The following is a 20,717-nucleotide window of genomic DNA, read 5'->3' as shown; positions in this document are numbered from 1 at the left end:
TTCAGCTAAGGTGTTAAGACAATCCTTCTTGGAGTTTCTTTTTCATAATGTCAAAGAAGCATGAAAGCAACATTGCTCACTTGTTACTGTGTGTTTTAGAATCAAACAAACCTTTATAAGCTATAGCTTCATGTGCTATCACTTACAAATGGGAAACCGTGGTGGGGAGGGAGAAAGTAACAGAAAAGGAAACACACCGTATAGACAAAATATAATTAAAAATAAATTCTCCAAGGGGTAATGGAGAAATAGTTGGAGAAATAGATACTTTCCCGGCAGCTAGGTCGGAAATTTTTGGTATTTTTTTTTTCTGGCTAAATAGGATTTTTTTTTAAGGTATAATTTTTAAGCTACCAGTTTTCAGAGTTCAAAACACAAGATTTGAAAATAAAACAGTAAGAGAGACAGGACGGAAAGATCTGTAGGGAAGGTTTATAACGTTGCCTTGACATAAGAAATTTCTCATCAAGAGGTAAAGCTTTAACATAGTTAAAACACTGACTAATGAAGCTGTTTTATGTGAACAAAAAAGAGCACCTAAAAACTAAATGTGTTAATATTTCTCAGTTCTAGAAACTATAGAAGAAGAATAAGTCACATGTTAAGTTTGAAGAAGCTAGTTTGAAAATACCTGTACAAAAATATAAAAATCTATAAATCTTTTTGTTTTTGTTTTAAGCTTGTGTTGATCTTTGAAAATATTACATGCACAATAATACATCAATTGGAAAAGTGGCAACTAAAGAATTAGATATTTTTAGCTTTTTTCTGTCTTTACATATATATATACATAATACAATAAAAATAATCTGTATTTTGGTTGTTTGGTGGAAGTATACTACAATAAGCTAAATAAACTTTTTAATTTTCAAGGTCAAAAACTATTTTACCAATAGCTTACTAAAATGAAATATATTAAAATTTCCTACAATAAGTGCAGAAATTAAAAGACTTATAGACACCTAAATGGCCACCAACTTATCTACTATGGAAGCGAACTAGAGGAACAGCAAAATAATATCTGTATGTGTGGATGCTCCTTCTGTAGATAATTGGACCCAAACAGAAATAAAATTCACAGTTCAGTAAGATCCCTAACCCTGACCTTTTCGTTTTTCTTTTTTTTTCTCCTTTTTTTTCATACATTCATACAGTATCATGTAAGCTGTGCAAAACTTTACTTAGACTGGCAGTATGCCATATCAGTTGCATTTGTCTTTGGTACAAAAAATAAAACAATCGCAATAATGTGCAAGTATTTGTCTTCTTCCGGTCAAGTACCGAAATATGAGTTTTCTAGAGCCATCTTTTTTTTGTTTTTTTGTTTTGTTTTTTATACAATACACAGACTCTGTGGCATATATCTACATTTCAACATAGTCCTATATACATTCAAAAAATTTGAAAAAGAGTTGGAACAAAAAAACATTTAAACCCCATAATTTTTCCATCTATATATCTTGTTTTTCCTCATTAGGGTTTTCATCATACAAAATATTACCAGTTTTATAGTTTCCCCAAAATACAAGGCACAAAGAATATGCTTTTTTTTTCTTACTTGCACAGACATTATATATATATATTTATATATATATTTATATATACCATATTGAGCTCGGAAAATGAACATCTAATATGGCACATGGGCATGAGTGCTGGGTTGTGCCATGTACAAGTGAGATTAATGGTTGTGGAAAATTAGAATAAAAAGCAATAATTCTAAAAACAATCTAAACTGACTGTTTAAAAAAATGCTTCCTCAATTTTTTTGTGTGGTTCAGAGCGTAAACCTGCCACAATATTTGGCATTTACTATTATCTTCACTCTTCCAAAATGTTTTGCTTTAACAGATTTTGTAACCTGTATCTAAACATCTACTTAAATGTAGGAGTTTCGATTCTGATGCCAGTAGCAGTTTTAACCAACGGTTTATGCTCTGAAAATGTAATAATCAAGTATTTTGGATCATGCTTCACTTATGCTACTTAGTTCTTAAAACAATGTAACCTAATTGTAAATGTTTACATAATGCTAAACTGACATGCAAAACAGAATGAAAATTTACAATGAATAACGTGACAAACACAGACATTTCTGACCAGTGGTCCAATGAGGCTGATTACACTTTTGATGTTGGTATCCTTAGTCCTACAAGGCCTCCAGTGGGATTGCCTTCCGCAGTCTTCTCTAACACTTGGTTAACAAATTCTGAGGTTTGCCCAGCAACTGGGAGACCTGAAGAAAAGAATAATAGGCACACTTAGACACATATGAAGGTGAGGAGTAGGAAAATCTGAGGGTCAGGGGTACTCTCAGCTAGACACTGGTCCCAGATGAGTGTTCTGCCGTTTGCTACTGCAGCCCAGAAAATAATTCTACCCACCATAATTAGAGCCTACAAGATTAGAAGGATCAAACCACCAGTCTCTTCCAACTGCTCCAACCTCACTACATCTCATGGATGGGCTTCACCCACGTGACTGAAAATATATAGCTGAAGGATGTTTTCATTCATTTTTATAATGACGATCAATTTTACGTTCCTTTTTCTTCATTTTAAAGAAAACTGGATAAATAAGCAAACTTGGAAAAGAAGGAAAGGTGGGAGACACTGCAGGTATGTTGATTTTTTCGTCTTCCTCATCCTCTATAGCTGAGGTCAAAGATATTTGATACATTGATTTTACGTAACAAAGGTGTACGTGTTTTAAATGTAATACAAAACTGAGCAATTAAAGGAGATGGAAGCAGAAAAATACTATGCAGTAATTGCTCATAAGAAGTCAAAAGATACTGTAAAAAACAGAGAATTGACACCACCTTAACCATGTGATCAAAATCAGCCTGACCAATAATGGGACAAACTGATACTGTTTCTTGATTGACATAATGAGAAGGATATATAAGCTACAATGTATTCTTGCCAAGAAAATGTAACTGTAACTAATCATGGGCAAACAGATGAGTTCAAATGTTGGGACATTTTACAAGATCAACTACCTGGATTTTTTAATGGAAGAAAAAAAGCCTGGGAGACTGATCTAGATTAAAGGAGACAAAAAAAAAAAAAAAAAAAGACACAACTAAATGCAACTCATGATCCTTAATTGGATCAAAAACAAACAAAAAGGTTATAAAGGACATTACTGAGACAACTGGGGAAATTTAAATATGGACTCCACAAAGATGTCACATCAACGGAAGTTACAGCAGTATTGTGTCTAAGTAAGAAAGTGTCCTTGTTCTTGAGAAATACATGCTGAAGTAGTAGTTATGGATGAAGAATCATATGTTTATAAGTTACCTTCAAATATATAGGGAAAAAAATGTACACAGAGGCAGAAATAAAACAAATGCAGCAAAATATTAACAGCTGGTGAATCTAGCGGAATGACACGCAAGTGTTCACTGGACTATTTCTTTCTACTTTTCTAGTAGGATTGATATCTTAAATGAAAAGTTGAGAAAAAAATTAAGTGTACATGTTATTAGCTAAAAAGTGAACCTGCAAGACAAAAATGTAGAGCTTGAAAATAATCAGAGGACACATACAAAATGAAACTATAATAATGATGGATCATACAGTGAATGACATAAAAAGGCAAGAAAGCCATATGAACAAATCTTAACAGCTCTTTTTTTTTTTTTTTCTTGCGGTACGAGGGCCTCTCCCGTTGCGGAGCGAAGGCTCCAGACGCGCAGGCTCAGCGGCCATGGCTCACGGGCCCAGCCGCTCCGTGGCATGTGGGATCTTCCCGGACCGGGGCACGAACCCGTGTCCCCTGCATTGGCAGGCGGACTCTCAACGACTGCACCACCAGGGAAGCCCCTAACAGCTCTTTTGATAACAGAAATATAAACAAACATACATCAATAAATAAAAATGAGCTGGGACTTCCCTGGTGGCACAGTGGTTAAAAAGCCACCTGCCGGGCTTCCCTGGTGGCGCAGTGGTTGAGAATCCACCTGACAATGCAGGGGACATGGGTTCGAGCCCTGGTCTGGGAAGATCCCACATGCTGCGGAGCCACTAAGCCCGTGCACCACAACTACTGAGCCTGCACTCCAGAGCCCACGAGCCATAACTACTGAAGCCCATGAGCCTACAGCCTGTGCTCTGCAGCAAGAGAAGTCACCACAATGAGAAGCACGCACACCGCAACGAAGAGTAGCCCCCACTCACGGCAACTAGAGAAAGCCCGTGCGCAGCAACGAAGACCCAGCACAGCCAAAAATAAATAAATAAATAAATAAAAATTAAAAAAAAAAAAAAAAAAAGAATCCGCCTGCCAGTGCGGGGGACACAGATTCAATCCCTAGTCCAGGAAGATCCCACATGCCGCAGAGCAGCTAAGCCCATGCACCACAACTACGAGCCTGCGCTCTAGAGCCCGCGAGCCACACCTACCAAGCCCACGACCCACAACTACTGAAGCCCACATGCCCTAGAGCCTGTGCACCACAACTACTGAGCCTGAGCTCTAGAGCCTGCGAGCCACGACTACTGAGCCTGTGCACCACAACTACTGAAGCCCGTGAGCCTAAGGCCCGTGCTCTGCAGCAAGAGAAGCCACCGCAAATGGAGAAAGCCCGCACACAGCAATGAAGACCCAAAGCAGCCAAAAAAATAATAAAATAAAAATGAGCTAAATTCATCCAATTAAAGAAAAACTCCTAGACTGACTAATAAAGAAAATCAAACTATAAGTTACATATAAAAATCTAGGAGTGAATTTTATGGTATGCAAATCGAAATTAAATTTAAATTTTAATCTAATTAAGATCTTTTAAAAAGAGATGTATATCATATAAAGTAATTCAGAAAGACTGAAAATAAAAGGGAAGGCTACCAAGCAAAGATAAATAATAAGAAAGCAACATTCATGATTGTAAGATCACACAAGATTGAATTCAGGGAAAAAGCTGTAAACAAGACAAAAGATGTGTGCTTCTTGATGATAAAGACTATAATCCATAATGAACGGGATGTAACATATAGCATGGTGACTGTAGTTAATAATACTGTACTGCATATTTGAAAGTAGTAGGAGAGAGGATCTTAAAAGGTCTCAGCACAAGAAAAAAACATTTTGTAACTATGCATATGGACGGATGCTAACTGGACTTACTGTGGTGATCATTTTGCAATATACACCAGTATCAAATCAGTACATTATACACCTGAAACTAATATAATGTTATGTCAATCACACCTCAAAAAAAAAGAGAAAAAATGAAAAAATTAACTCCTGAAGTTAAAACAAATCTAAAAGGATATAAGAGCCGCAAATAAACACAACAGATAATGCATTTAAGAGAAACAGCAGTGAAAAGGGGAAGAATTTTAAAATAAGAAAGAAATTAAGAGATTTTTTTTTTTTTTTAATTTGAGAAGAAGTGAATATACTTCAGAAAATACTGAAGACAGGCAAAGAAGATCCAACCCACAAATAGTAAGAGTCCCCAAAGAAGAAAACCAAAGCAAGGGAACAAATCAAATATTAAAAACATATGGGCTTCCCTGGTGGCACAGTGGTTAAGAATCCGCCTGCCAATGCAGGAGACACGGGTTCGAGCCCTGGTCCGGGAAGATTCCACATGCCGCAGACCAACTAAGCCCGTGCGCCACAACTACTGAGCCTGCACTCCAGAGCCCGCAAGCCACAACTCCTGAAGCCCAGGCGCCTAGAGCCTGTGCTCTGCAACAAGAGAAGCCACCGCAATGAGAAGCCCGCACACCGCAACAAAGAGTAGCCCCCGCTCACTGCAACTAGAGAAAGCTCGCGCACAGCAGCAAAGACCCAATGCAGCCAAAAATAAATCAATTAAATAAAGAAATTTTAAAAATTAATAAATAACAATTTAAAAGATCTGAAGCTACTTACTGAAAAAGCACAGAGTGTATATGAGAATATCAACCTAAAATGACCAACTCCAAGACATGGTCTAGTAAAATTACTAGGATTTAAAGAAAAAGAAAAAAATCCTGTTGACATCTGGGCAAAAAGAGCAAACGGCATAAGGGAAAAAAATTAGGCAATTATTAGCTTTTCAACAGCAACACTTTATGCCAGAATAAAAATGCAGAAACATTTAAAATACTCAAGGCAGGAAAATGTGAGTCAAGGATTTTATCTGGTAAAACTGGCAATCAGTACAAAGGGAAAACACAAACTTATCAATATATAATACCTTTAAGTTAAAAAATAAAAAGACAGGAAGAGTTTTTTCTTATAACATTAAATTCCTCTCTCTACCTAACACAGGAAGACAATGTAGAAATAAAATTCTTTTAAGGAAAAAAATTCAAATGTTTATGATGTGGGCTTTCCTGGTGGCACAGTGGTTGAGAGTCTGCCTGCCAATGCAAGGGACACAGGTTCGAGCCCCAGTCCGGGAAGATCCCACATGCCGCGGAGCAACTAGGCCCGTGCACCACAACTACTGAGCCTGCGCGTCTGGAGCCTGTGCTCCGCAACAAGAGAGGCCGCGATAGTGAAAGGCCCATGCACTGCAATGAAGAGTGGCCCCCGCTTGCCGCAACTAGAGAGAGCCCTCGCACAGAAACGAAGACCCAACACAGCCAAAAATAAACAAATTAATTAATTAATTAAAAAATGTTTACGATGTAATATGGTAACATCAACAACAAATACTAAGTATTGAGAATTTGTGTTCAGCAGTATGCTAAGTGCTTTACATGCACTCTTTCCATTTAATCCACACAGCTGTCCACACTTTACATTATAGGTGAATAAAATTAGGTTGAGGGAAGTGAAGTTACTTCCCTAGGGTCCTCAGGTAGTAAGTGGCAGGGCCAGGACTTGAATCTAGAACTGATTTCAAATACTCTGATTTTAACCATTATGCTAAGTGAGCTTTTGTTTTTTGGAAACGTATCTTAATTTCTGCACATGACCAGTGGGTATTGCTAGAGCCACAGAGAAACCACTAGCATTTTGTGTGTAAAAAGATAGGAAACAAGGCATGCAGAACCTTAAGTACCTTAAGATAAAGAAAATGTTTTAAGAATGAAGATAAATGCTCAAAAGAATCAAATGTTACACAGAATGTCAAGAAAAATAAATTTTCAAGTAAGTCTACTGGATGAGGCAATTAGTGGGCCACTTGGGAACTATACAGTTCAGAAACTATCTAGAGATGAGTGTCAGATGACAGGGCCAAGTGATGATCCATGGGTACAGTGCAAGCACTTGCAACTAGGAGCACTTACTTCTAGCTCCTCGTCCTGCCACTTGTTGGCTGTAGGACTTGTGGCAAGTTACTTAATACCTTGTTGGGCTTCCAACTCCTCATCTGTAAAACCAGGATAATAATACCTCCTTCACAGAACTGTGGAAGTAAATCACTAAATCTGAGCAGACAGATCCTGGATCATAATAAGTACTATATAAATGTTAGCTGTTTATCCCTTCCTAGACTAAGGAATTCTTTTTTCTCATCTCTTAATCTCTCTTTTAGATCTTCTCCTTTGGCCTTTAAACATGAAAGTTGTCAAATTTCATGAAATTGTCGGGTTAAAATCTATATGCCTTGCTAATTTTACTAATGATTCCAAATTGCCCTACAGAAACACTAGTATATTTTACGTTCAGTATGAACACAACGCTGACAAGAGAAATTAATGACATTTCAAAAACCATAAGAAACTTACTAAGTGCATGGAAGCATTAAATGTGTACTTATTTTCAATTAAAGAAAATGCAATGATTTGGGTAGCAGATTTGGTATACAGGAGCATTTCTGTATAAGTAGAAATAAAATATTCTTGCTCACTCCACTGCATCTAAGCATCTTGATTTCTTCATAGCAGTTACCACAATGTTATTATTATTATTTTTGGTTTTCTATTCCTTGCCTTCCATTTTTAGACTACAAGCATCTAAGAAGAGTAGCAACCAAGTCTCTACTTAACCCCTGTATCCCCCAACACCTGGCAACATAGTAGACATTGAAAAAATTTTGTGGAATGAATGAATTTATAATAACTGGAAGTCAGAAAAATTGTCTTAACAAATTCTAAGATATTTACAATTAAAAAATTTTTTTTAAATTATAGTGTTTGGCACTCTAAAATTCAGGTAAATAACTAATTAATGATTGAAAAGTAAGCTGTAATTCTTTTAAGTGACGTGATTCAATATACAGTCAGCATCCTGGGGAAGAAAATTCTCAGGTAAGTGAAATTTACTACTCTACACAACAACTATGTAAGAACCAGTTTTTAAGAGACAGTCCTAGAATAAAAACTGTTAAACAAAGAACATAAAATATAGCTGAAACAATTTTATGATGCTTCAGGGTTTTCATGGCTTGTGTTATGCTGTAATGTCCTTGGGATGCTACTGATCATAGGGTGATTTGCTCCTATGGCAGCCAAGCTCCTGGGGCCTCTAGGGTTTGCATGTCTTTGTCTACATTAGCTACCTCTACCCTCCCTGTCAGGTATCACTCTGCCTGACTTCTGGATGCCTGCCTCTCTGTTCCTCCCCATGTGGTATAAACTGTTCAGGGATGGAAAACCAGATAATCAAGTCTGTTAGAATCCTGTGAAAGAGTAAAACAAATAGGTAAGAACCTCTATTGAAGTATATACTGCAGGCTTGACAAGGTCAGGGATCTTTATCTTCCCCACAGAAGGTTAAAGTTGCTAGAAGTTTATCTTTCCTAAGTGTTAAAACAGTTCAGTGACGAAGTCTAAATAATAAATTGTGGGGCAGCACAACGCTCACCTGCCCACTTGTAAGCCTAGTAAGCATCCTAATAAATCACTTCTTGTCTATCAATCAATCAATCAATCAATCGTGGTAGCCAGCAGAACATGTTTATGAATGCTAACTCTCAAAAAAACAAATCTTCTCATAAAGGGAGGTAACTATAATGAGACCACTTGAGTTTTTCCTTAAAAGAATTCTGAATATTCCCTTGAATCATATACCTTACACTATACATTATTAGTCGTTATTAGTTTATCCAGTGTTCTTCTTACCAAGAGTATCTTTAATGAGGATTTCAAGCTTCTGTCCCATGTTGGGTCCTCTCTCCTCTCTTGGATTCTGTACTCGGTTTACAATCTCTTGCTTGATGGAGTTGATTACAAACAATAAATTATCTGTAAGACAGAACAGGACAGTTGGAGCATGTCATTAACATGGAAGAATTTACTTTTAATTATGTAATAACAGATACTCAATTAAAAATGAACATATAAGAAAACATTAAGCAGTGATGGTTGTAAGCTTTCTTATCCAAAGAGACTAATAATCAAATGATGTGCTACTTTTGATAACAGACTGTAGACATGTATCAATGTCCACTATCCTGTAAGCAATTTGTCCTACTTGTTTTCACAGCTATGACAGTGCCTGGTATATTGACTCACAGGGTCTTAGTAAATGTTTATTAAATAAATCGAACAAAGCCCTTCAAAGACAAAGCTTTAAAAACAAATTTCCTGGGCTTCCCCAGTGGCTCAGTGGTTAAGAATCCTCCTGCCAAGGCAGGGGACACGGGTTCGAGCCCTGGTCCGGGAAGATCCCACATGCTGCAGAGCAACTAAGCCCGTGTGCCACAACTACTGAGCCTGCGCTCTAGAGCCCGCGTGCCTAGAGCCCGCGCTCCGCAACAAGAGAAGCCACCTCAATGAAAAGCCCGCGCACCGCAACGAAGTGTAGCCCCCCTCACGGCAACTAGAGAAAGCCCGCGCACAGCAACAAAGACCCAACGCAGCCAAAAATAAAATAAATAAATTTAAAAAACAACAAATTTACCCACCTTAAGAAGCTTTAAAAAAAAAAGAGCAAAGTTAACCAAAAGTAAATAAGGAGGGAAATAATAAAGAGCAGAAATCAATAAAACAGAACACAAACACACAACAGAGAAAGTCAACAAAGCCAAAAAGCTGGTTCTTTGAAAATATCAACAAAATTGATACCCACTCCCACCCTCATCCTCATCTCCAGCTAGACGGCTTGATCACCTCTACCTAGAATGAAAAACGGGTTATCACTTCAGAATACAGCCATTAAAAGGATAATAAGAAAATGCTATGCTAACAAATTCAAAAACTTGGATGAAATGGACAAATTTATTGAAAATGCCACTTCACAAGAAGAAATGGAAAATCTGAACAGCTCATTTCTAATAAAGGAATTGAATTTATCAAAATGTATTCCCCAAAGAAAATGCAGAGGGCTTTAATGGAAAATTCTATCAAATGCACAATGAAGAAATAAAATTAATTTCATCAAACTTTCAAAAAAAAAAGGAAGAAAGATCATGGCTGAATTCATTCTCTAAGGCTAGTATCCTCAAATACCAAAACCTGACAAAGACATTACAAAAAAAGAAAATCACAGACTAATAACCCTCTTGAATATAGATATAAAAATCCTTGACAAAATATTAACAACAGAATCCAACTTAAAATATCGGAATAGAATCTTACAAAATATTTTCAATAGACTCTAATATAAAAAGGAAAATACAACATAACCAAATAGAGTTTCTTCCAATGCAAGGTTGGTTTAATAAAAAGTTAGTTAATATAATTCACCATATTAACAGGGGAATATGTGATACATTACCAGAACAAAGGAAAACAATGTGATTGTTCCAATAAATGCAAAAAAAAAAAAAAAAAGGAAAGAAAATGACAGTATTTAGTATCTATTCATGATAAATGAAACTAGGAAAAGAAGGAAACTTATTCAAAATAATAGAGAGCATCTCATCTACAAAAAAGCCTACAGCCAATATCAACTTAAAGGTCAAAGTTTCCCCTGCAAACAAGGCAGTCACCACTTCTATTCAAATGTCTTAGACATTGCAACAAGGCAAGAAAAAGAGTTAAAAGGCATAAAGATCAGAAGGGAATAAATAAAGCCATTTCTATTTGCAGATGATGACTGCTTAAATAGAAAAATCCAGGGCATCTACTGGAATATCTACTACTGGAACTAATAAATTTAGCAAGAAAATAAGGTATAAGAGTAATACACAAAAATTCATTTTATATACTACCAAGAAAGAATTTGAAATTTCAAAAATGAGTCCATTTACAACAGCACCAAAAAACATAAAATACTTTGGAGTAAATCTAACAAAAGATGGTCAAGCAGTCTACATTGAAAACTATAGAACAAGTCAGAGAGAAATTAAAGAAGACCTAACTAGATGGAAAGAGAAACCAAGTTCTTGGATAGGAAGCCTCCATTTTGTTAAGATGATAATTCTCTCCAAATTGATCTACAGATTTAAAGCAATTCCAATCAAAATTTCAAGAAACTTTTTTTGTAAAAAGTGATAAACTGATTCCAAAATTTATATGGCCACGCAAAGGACCTAGAATAGCCAAAACAACTTTGAAAGAACAAAATTAGAAGACTAACAAGGACTAACACTGCCTGACTTTCACAATCTACTATACAATTACAGTAAGACACTGTATATTCACATAAAGATAGTCAAATAGATCAATGGAACAGAATACAGAGTCCAGAAGTAGACCCATACATATACGATCAACTGATCTGATAAAGGTGCAAAAACAATTAAATGGGGAAAGGAAAGTTATTTCAATGACTGGTGCTTGATCAACTGGATATTCATATGGGGAAAGAAAATCAACTCTTAGCCTACACCATACATAAAAATTAACCTGAAAAAGATCTCATAAACTTAACTGTAAAACCTAAAACTATATAAATCCTAGGAGAAAATATACAAGAAAATACAATTTTTGGAGTCGGCAAAGTTTCTAATTAGAACACACAAAAATGTAAAATATAAAAGGAAAGACTGACAAATTGGACTTCATCAAAATTGAACATTTTTGCTCTTTGGAAGACGTCAGTGAGAAAACAAAAAGGAAATCCAAAGACTAGTATAAAATATTTTCAATACATATATCAGACAAAGAGCCTGTATCTAGAATAAAGAACTTTTAGAAGACAAAATTTTTAAATGGCAAAATATTTTAACAGATACTTCACATATACACACAAAGTATATGAATAGCCAGTAAGTACAGTAAAGATGTTGAACATCATTAATCAAAGAAATACAAATTAAGACCACAACGAGATACTGCTGCATACCACCCATTAGCTTGGTTAAAAGTAAGAAGATTGACCTTGCCAAGCGTTGGCAACAACATGGACCAACTAGAACCCTCATACACTGTTTTTGAGAATGTAAAATGGTACAGCTACTTGGAAAACAGTTTGGCGGTTTCCTATACAGCTACTCGTAGGTATTTAACCAAGAGAGATTAAAATATACGTCCACCCAAACACTTATACGGAAATATTCACAGCAGCTCTGTTACAGTGAAAGCAAACAACCCAAGTATCCATCAGTAGGTGAATGGATAAAGAAACCGTAATAGATCTAACACAATGGAATACTACTCGGCAATGAAAAGGATTTAACTATTGATATAGATGACATGGAGAAATTTTAAAGTAATTATTCAGAGTGAAAGTAACCAGGCAAAAAAAGAGAATGTATGGTAGGATTCCATTAATATAACATTTTGAAAATGTAAACTAATCTACAGTGACAGAAAGCAGATCGGGGCTACTAAGGGATAGGAATGGAGGGAGGGTTAGCTTACAAAGGGGCACTCTGAAACTTTTGGAAGTGATCAAAGTGTTCATTATCTTGATTGGTTTCACATGTATATACATATGTCCAAACTAACCAAATGATACTCTTTAAATATGTAGAGTTATTGTACTTCAATTATACCTCAATAAAGTTGCAGGGGGGACACATCTCCAATTTCAACACACAGGATTCCTATGGTCTGAAATAAATCTCTGCTACTTCAGACACTGCTTTGAGATCAATGATGTGTTATTCCTAACCTTGTAATACTTAGAAGAGACCAATCTAGACTAATATTGAAGCGAGAAGTCAGAAATAACTGGGGGTTGGGGGGGTGGGGAGGCAGTTTAAAACTACATGTAGGGACAATATATATAAAACGTGTCAGTAAACAAGGGAAGCACAGCTGACTCCCTAAATCACATGAAACAAGAAATTTATGCTTCTCGAATAACTGAGAGAGAACACCATTTACTCAAATATAACGACATTTACATGCAGGCTGGACTTATAAGAAGCGATGAGGTTCCCTCATCTTCAACAGGTAAAGTAAATCAGGTCACTTTTTTTTTTTTTTTTTTTTTTTTTTTTTTTGCGGTACGCGGGCCTCTCCCTGCTGTGGCCTCTCCCGTTGCGGAGCACAGGCTCCGGACACGCAGCCCCAGCGGCCATGGCTTACGGGCCCAGCCGCTCCGCGGCATGTAGGATCCTCCCGGAACGGGGCACGAACCCATGTCCCCTGCATCGGCAGGCGGACTCTCAACCACTGTGCCACCAGGGAAGCCCCAGGTCACTTTTAAAAAGAAAGTAAGAAAAAAAAAAAACCCCCACTGTAAAATCAAAACTGAAACAGAGCAGAACAGCTCTTCTCAACCTGGGCAGTGTCCATGCCAGGCCCTGGGGGGAGGGAGGGCAGAGGTGAAGGGTTCTAACAACATCAAAAACTTCTGGGTGAGGAAGCGGAGGCGTCTGGCTCAGAAAGTGAGGCCAAACCTTAAATCTCTAACAGATCCCTCCTGTTTTGATTCCATGTTCATCCAAGAATCTTCCAGTTTTAATTTTCTCATGTAGCTTGCTTAGGGATAAAATATGTCAATCAGGATGAATGTCCAATCCTCTTAGTAGCTTTACTTTTCATTCTGAGTCAACAAATCTACATTTGACTCACGGAGCAGCTTCTTGCGAGCTTTGGTAGAAGGAATCAATAGGAGGAGGAGGTTTGGCAGGATAGGACAGGATGAGTAGGACAGTCCTGGGCCCTGAAGCTAGTCCATGGAACGGTGTTAGTTGATGACAAATTTAAAAGGATAAGGACAACAGAGTACATTTTTTCATAAAGCTAACTTTACTCTGAAATTATGCCTGTCTCAATTTTCTAATGCTAAAATATTCTTCCTTGTATGAAATGACAGTAATGGTAGATGATGTTCCTTTTAATGTTTTCACGTGGCAAAATATAAAGCTGGCAACACTATGGTTCCCAAGTCCCCAAATCTTTTTCCGATGTCACCGTTTTGTAAATCACAAATTCTAGAAACCACTGGGTCAACAGATAGGTTACAGGGCTTCCCTGGTGGCACAGTGGTTGAGAGTCTGCCTGCCGATGCAGGGGACATGAGTTCATGTCCCGGTCCGGGAAAATCCCACATGCCGCGGAGCAGCTGGGCCCGTGAGCCATGGCCACTGAGCCTGCGCATCCGGAGCCTGTGCTCCGCAATGGGGGAAGCCACAGCAGTGAGAGGCCCACGTACCGCAAAAAATAATAATAATAAAAAAAAAGATAAGTAACGGATAAAAGTGTTCCACAAAGCAGTAACAGAGTGACTCCCAGATATTTAGAGGAATCAAGGGCACCATTCCCTTGAGAGATGTATCAGAAACTCCAGGAAGAACTTTCAGACTACATGTAGCAAACTACACAGGAGTATCTCATTGCTTCTGAGATGTCTTCTAAACCAATAGTCGAAGCTGCTCTTCCCCAGACTGGAGGAGAGAAGCGAGTAAGACAGAAGTGGAAGAGAAATAAATGAATGAGAAGATCCTTTTCCTCCATGCTGACTAACTGAGAAGAAAATGCTACCTTTTAAAGACAGGGCTTCAAATGTAAAACAGCTAGCTAGTGGGAAGCAGCCACATAGCACAGGGAGATCAGCTCGGTACTTTGTGACCACCTAGAGGAGTGGGATAGGGAGGGTGGGAGGGAGACGCAAGAGGGAGAAGGAGATATGGGGATGTGTGTATGTGTATAGCTGATTCACTTTGTTGTAAAGCAGAAACTGACACACCATTGTGAAGCAATTATACTCCAATAAAGATGTCAAAAAAATAAATACATAAAAAATAAAGACAGGCCTTTCCTACATGAAAATATCTAGAGGCTTTAAGCTAGCTTTGGAAACAAGAAACATTTAAGGCCATCAAAAACGCAATTTGAGACAGATCAACACATTCAGAAATATACATATTCCTGGCCCTTACCAATTCCCCAATTGTTCCACACCCCAGAATATATTTACATCACAGACAGAAAGCATGTGTGCATGGGCATGCATGTACATATATACAAATGCAAAAACATATGGCCACACAGATGTACATCATTATGGATAAATTTATTAACTGAATAACACACAGATATATGCCTACATGTGTCCAGAGAAAAAGAGACCAGAAGGCTCCCAGGAGCTCACCACATTTCCCTGCAGTGTGAGTCAGCTGGGTTCTAAAATGAAGTATGAATGTCCATGACATTGCAATCATATATATACTCACAGAGCTCAAGGTCAAAATGCTTCAATAAGCAAGAACGAATAATAGGAAAATGGGAAGATCTCCACTCCAACAAACCAACTATTGTTTTACCTAATTCATTTACCTTGATTAGAATTCCTGTGTGGTCATTAATAAATAAAACCATCAGTTCCCTTCACAAGTTGTAAACATCACAGTTGGAAATCCTCTTTCTGTCCTCACAAATGGAAACAAGATAACGAAGATAAAGGATTAAGAAAAAACTCCACAACATTTATTGAGCACTTATGTGCCAGACATCATGCTGGACTTAAGAAATCCTCTGGAAACAAATAATAATCGATCATTTAGCCACTGTTCCACTTTCAGATACAATTTAGCCCAAGAGCAACACAGTGAAGAGGACAATTTTAGAGGCAAAGGAACATATGAGCTCTTATGCTACCAGGCTTAAGGAAGAGTACAGAGCAAGGGGGAAAGAAGGGGTGGTTCTTATTACAGAAGATCAAAAGCAGAGCTTTCCAACCCACTAGTTCGTTGTAGAAGGGTTCCAGGTGTATGAGATAATGATCATCTCAGCCCAAAAGGGCCTCCTCCCATCAGCATCCTACTCTGTTATACTCCAGGATGCCTTAGGGATGATAGTTTTCTGCATGTGCCATGATGTGAAAGATCGGGAAGCACTGATCTAAACCAACGGTTCCCAAATATGTACTAGGATGGTTGCATAAGAGTAATCTGGGGTAGGGGCTTCCCTGGTGGTGCAGTGGTTAAGAATCCGCCTGCCAATGCAGGGGACACAGGTTCGAGCCCTGGTCTGGGAAGATCCCACATGCCGCGGAGCATCTAACCCCGTGCGTCACAACTACTGAGCCTGCGCGTTAGAGCCCGCGAGCCACAACTACTGTGCCTGCATGCTACAACTACTGAAGCCCACGTACCTAGAGCCTGTGTTCCGCAACAAGAGAAGCACCACAACGAGAAGCCCACACACTGCAGCAAAGAGTGGCCCCCACTCGCTGCAACTAGAGAAAGCCCGTGCGCAGCAATGAAGACCCAAAACGTAGCCAAAAATAAATGAATTAAATTTTTTTAAAAAAGGGGTAATCTGGGGTAATGTTAAAAATATGGATTCCTGGGTTCTACTTGCATAGATTACAGTTCAGAGTATCTGGGGAGAAGCCTAGAAATCTACAGTTTAACATGCACACACAAATGATTCTAATGAACAATCACATTTGTAAAACATGTTTCTAAACTATCCACTCAAAGGTTAAAATATACATTAGTTAATAAAATTGGCTAACCCAGCACACAACTGTAAAATGGAAGTCAGAGATTACCCATGGTCACAAGAGGTGAGCTCTTTAGGATAGAGGTGAGATTTGGCTTGGCGCGCCACAGATAGACATACTAAGAGAAGGACGTGAATGAGTAAGAGTGAGTATATAGCTTACTGAATGGATGAACAAAAAAGAGGCTGGCCTGAAGCTGGGCAGAATACAGGGAAAGCAAATAACAAAACCAAAGAAAAAGAGAGTGGTCAGCAAGGTAAAAGGAAGTTAATCAAATTGTTAAAAGTGTAGGTTTACCATATTCTGTGTTGAGGCCCCATAATTTCACTTTATTAGCTTCATACTGCGCTTTTTTCTTTAACCGACAAGCCCTGTGAAAGGAAGGAGCAATTAGTTCAGTTTTTTTTTTTTAAAGGAACATTCAGAATATACTTCTTTTTGCTGCTGTCAGACATTTTCTAATAGCAACCAAAAATCGCTGCCTACTGATGTTTGTATAAAGGGCCTCAATCATCACCCCAAAACATACAATATCATCATTTATCCAAACTGATTTTTTAAAGTTTCAGCACAGATTCAAAAATAAAGCTATGGTTAGTATGCCAAAGTAAACAAACAAAAACTGACAATACTAAGTGGTGTGGAAGATGTGCATAAGTGTAACTCTCGTATGCTGCTGGAGGGGATGTAAAACAGTACGTACAAGTACTTCGGAAAACAGTAAATATTGTTTTAATTTACTTCATTACCTTGGAAATAGCTACTCTGGCAGTTTCTTATACAGTTAAACACACTCCTGGGAATTTACCCAAGAGAAATGCAAACTTATGTTCACATAAACAACTGCAGATGAATGTTTATGGTGACCTTATTCATAATTGCACGAAATTAGAAACCACTCAACTATCCCTCAACTGGTGAACAGATACACTGAAGTGTATCACTTCAAAGGACTACTACTATCAATACTCCTCCACACAACAACATTATGAATCTCAAATTCATCCTGTGTGATATCAAAGCCAGACTCAAAAGGCTGCATATAATATGATTCCATCTATATTCTTCAAAAGGCGCAACTGTAGGAACAGAAAACAGATCGGTGGTTGTGAGGAGTTAGGGGTGAGAGAGGGAGTTCACTTTTACAAAGAGGCATAAGGAAATATTTTAAGGTGATAAAAATGTTCACTATCTTGACTGTGGTTGTGGTTACATAATTGGATATGTTTGTCAAAACTCACAGAAGGATACACTGAAAGTGAAGAATTTATCAAGTAAATTATACCTCAATAAAAAAACATGACTTACTGCAAAACAAACAAAAAATGAAGAGCTATGATAAAATTTTTCCTTTTTATACTATAAGGCACTTGAGTTCATTCACCTCTCCCCTTTAAAAACTTCTTCCATGAAGCATAAATACCATCATTTACTTTCAAAGGAAAAATTATAATACTCTCATTGTAGTATTTATAAAAGTACATTTCTGAAAAAAGGGCCGAGGGCCATCTCCTCTATGAAAGCTCACTGAAGTCTAACCTCACCTCCTAGACTTCAATCACATGAGTAAACATTACCATTTACCTGGAAGCCAGCTTATTTTTTTCCTTCCTTGACCTTGGCCGGGCTGTTAAGGGAAGCTCACTGACTGGAGTCAGGTCACTAATCACCTTATTCAGTTTCCGTAGTTCATTGCCTATCTGGAGTAGTTTTTTAGGATTTGGAGTCAGGTCTTCCACATCCGTTCTCCGTGACTTCTTTACTGCATATTTTCCTATAGATGGTTTAAAAGAAGTTTAAGTGAGATCATTTTATTTAACAAGAGATACATTTTATATAGCCATATGTAAAAACCCATCTCTCCCCTCCCCCCTTTTCTTTTTTCAGAGGTCTCAGCATATGAACAACCTACCCTAGAAGGGCTGGCCTCCTCTCCTTCCCACTTTGGGATGGCAAGAAATGGGGGTAATAGAGCACAACTCCAGCCTTTTCCCAAACCTTCTCCACCTTAAGGTTTCTAGCCCTGGTATGATGGATTCTTAATTATCTGTATGGAAGTAATAAGCATCTCAAACCTCAGGACTGAAGTCCAAGTTCACCTGCACACAAAAATCAGGGCTAGGGTACAGTATATGGTCAGCAACGAATTTGGAAATTTTACCCAAACCAAGACATTTATGCTGCTATGACTAAAAATTTGTCAGACATATATATTCCTGTGTTGGACCCAAAAGTCCAACAAATAAGGATTGCCTTTTCAGAAACCAAGTCTTCAGTTAGTTTGATAAATAACATTACAGAAGACGCAAGAAGACTTCCCCTACCACTGCAGGCAAGAGGAATGGCTCTGTCCTCTGAACTATAATACCCTGAACAACTTTCCTAGTACTCACTTCATGCTACCTGGACCTATTTGTTGGACCCATCTTTTCATTTCTGGTAGAAAATTAATCTGAAGTCAAAAACTAGGCCTTTATTCACTGAAAGATAATAGAGTACAGACCTGGGTACCAGTGGAAAGGGAAAATGAGGCACAAATATACTTCTGATACAACTTCTGTGTCAAAAATGCTTAGCAACTTATATCTGTAGCATGAGCAACTACTAAACTGTTTACTGAGCTCCAAGCCTACTAGTGCCCCTCACCTTCTCAGTACAGACTTTGGATTAAGGTAAAAACATCTGTGCAGAAGAAATTCTACTCAATTACATCCTCCTGGGTTCACAGTTCAAAATCTGGCCTACCTAAGATTATAAGCCTCTCCTGACTCTTACTGTTCAATTCTTCCTGCTCCATTCCTTTTCTCCGCAATTGTTCTTCCTTTCTTTCCTTTCCCTCCTCTTTTCTCTCCACCTCCGTTTTGATTCCAATCTCCCTGTTTAATATTTAGGCCTGGAGATTGGACAAAAATGAAAGACAGAGATCCTAGAGCCCATTCTCTTCTTCCCCAACCCTTCTTGCTTATGGCAACTGTGACAGGTCAGGAATCAGCAGGCTCTTGGGTCATTTCCTGGGTAGGATATATAGAACAAGAAGTGACTAGAAATCATTTTTACACAAGCTTTCCTCCTTGTTTAGGTGATGGCTCTCAATACTGATAAAAGCTGTTTGTGAATGAGGAGCAGTCATAGCAAATACAGCAGCTCTACTGTTCTACTCTCCAATTTGCTAGGAAGGGTTGAATACCTACATATAATGTATAATGATTAAGCATTAGGGTTTACTATCTCTATTTAAAAGTGACATAAAATATCCAGGACTGATGGTTACCAAGACTTATCATGGTGATCATGGGGCATGCAAATGTCAGATCACAATGTAATACACCTGAAACTGACATAATATTGCACATCACCTATATTTCAATAACAAGAGAAAGGAAGGGAGGGAGGGAGGGAACATACATGATCACAATCCCCTCTTACCATGATGTAAGCCATTTTTCTGATACATGTTACTTGGCAAGGTATCTCTGTTCCATTCAGATGGCCTTAGCATCCTCTCTTGCTGTGACGGTGTGAGTTGTTCACTGTACTCCCAGAAGTACCTTCTTTTACCTCTCTTCCGAGAGGTAATTGAAGTCATCTCCTTCAAATCTTCCACAGAGTCATTTTCATAGCCTTAAAAAAAGAAAGCCCCCCCCCCCAGAATTTTTTAAGTTCCGTACATTTCAATAAACCAATCGGGACAAACAAAAAGATCCCCTCTATTTACCATTTCATCTAAAAACAGTATTAACATGCCAAAGATAATAAACCAAATCTATAAAATAACTTTTAATATAGAAATCTCTAATTCAAAATATTTAGAGATTAATAAACAGAGATAACTACACTGTTTATCTTCCTTAGGTTTCTCTTTGGTTAGCATATGACACTTTTTTTTTGTATCTTCACATGAGATTGAGAGAATAATGAAATATAGCCACAGGAAAACAAACAACCCAATCAAAAAATGGGCAGAGGGGCTTCCCTGGTGGCGCAGTGGTTGAGAGTCCGCCGGCCGATGCAGGGGACACGGGTTCGTGCCCTGGTCCGGG

General features: G+C 37.9%; 1 protein-coding gene across 1 annotated transcript in view; it reads right to left on the bottom strand.

Moving 5' to 3' along the window:
* Positions 1-1,335: 1,335 nt before the first annotated feature.
* The window catches only part of CREBRF (CREB3 regulatory factor), a 30,987-nt gene continuing 11,605 nt past the window's right edge, over positions 1,336-20,717 (bottom strand). The window contains exons 4-8 of the mRNA XM_007465542.1: positions 20,104-20,298; positions 18,262-18,451; positions 16,975-17,048; positions 9,012-9,134; positions 1,336-2,236 (exon numbers count right to left, since the gene is read on the bottom strand). Coding sequence (XP_007465604.1) covers positions 2,121-2,236; positions 9,012-9,134; positions 16,975-17,048; positions 18,262-18,451; positions 20,104-20,298 — 698 coding nt within the window. The 3' untranslated portion in view covers positions 1,336-2,120. The remainder of the gene's footprint in view (positions 2,237-9,011; positions 9,135-16,974; positions 17,049-18,261; positions 18,452-20,103; positions 20,299-20,717) is intronic.

The sequence above is a fragment of the Lipotes vexillifer genome, unplaced genomic scaffold (genome assembly GCF_000442215.2).
Source record: "Lipotes vexillifer unplaced genomic scaffold, Lipotes_vexillifer_v1.1 scaffold621, whole genome shotgun sequence".
Classification (NCBI taxonomy): Eukaryota; Metazoa; Chordata; class Mammalia; order Artiodactyla; family Lipotidae; genus Lipotes; species Lipotes vexillifer.
The sequence above is the reverse complement of the archived record's forward strand: the minus strand, read 5'-3'. Positions and strand labels throughout refer to the sequence as shown.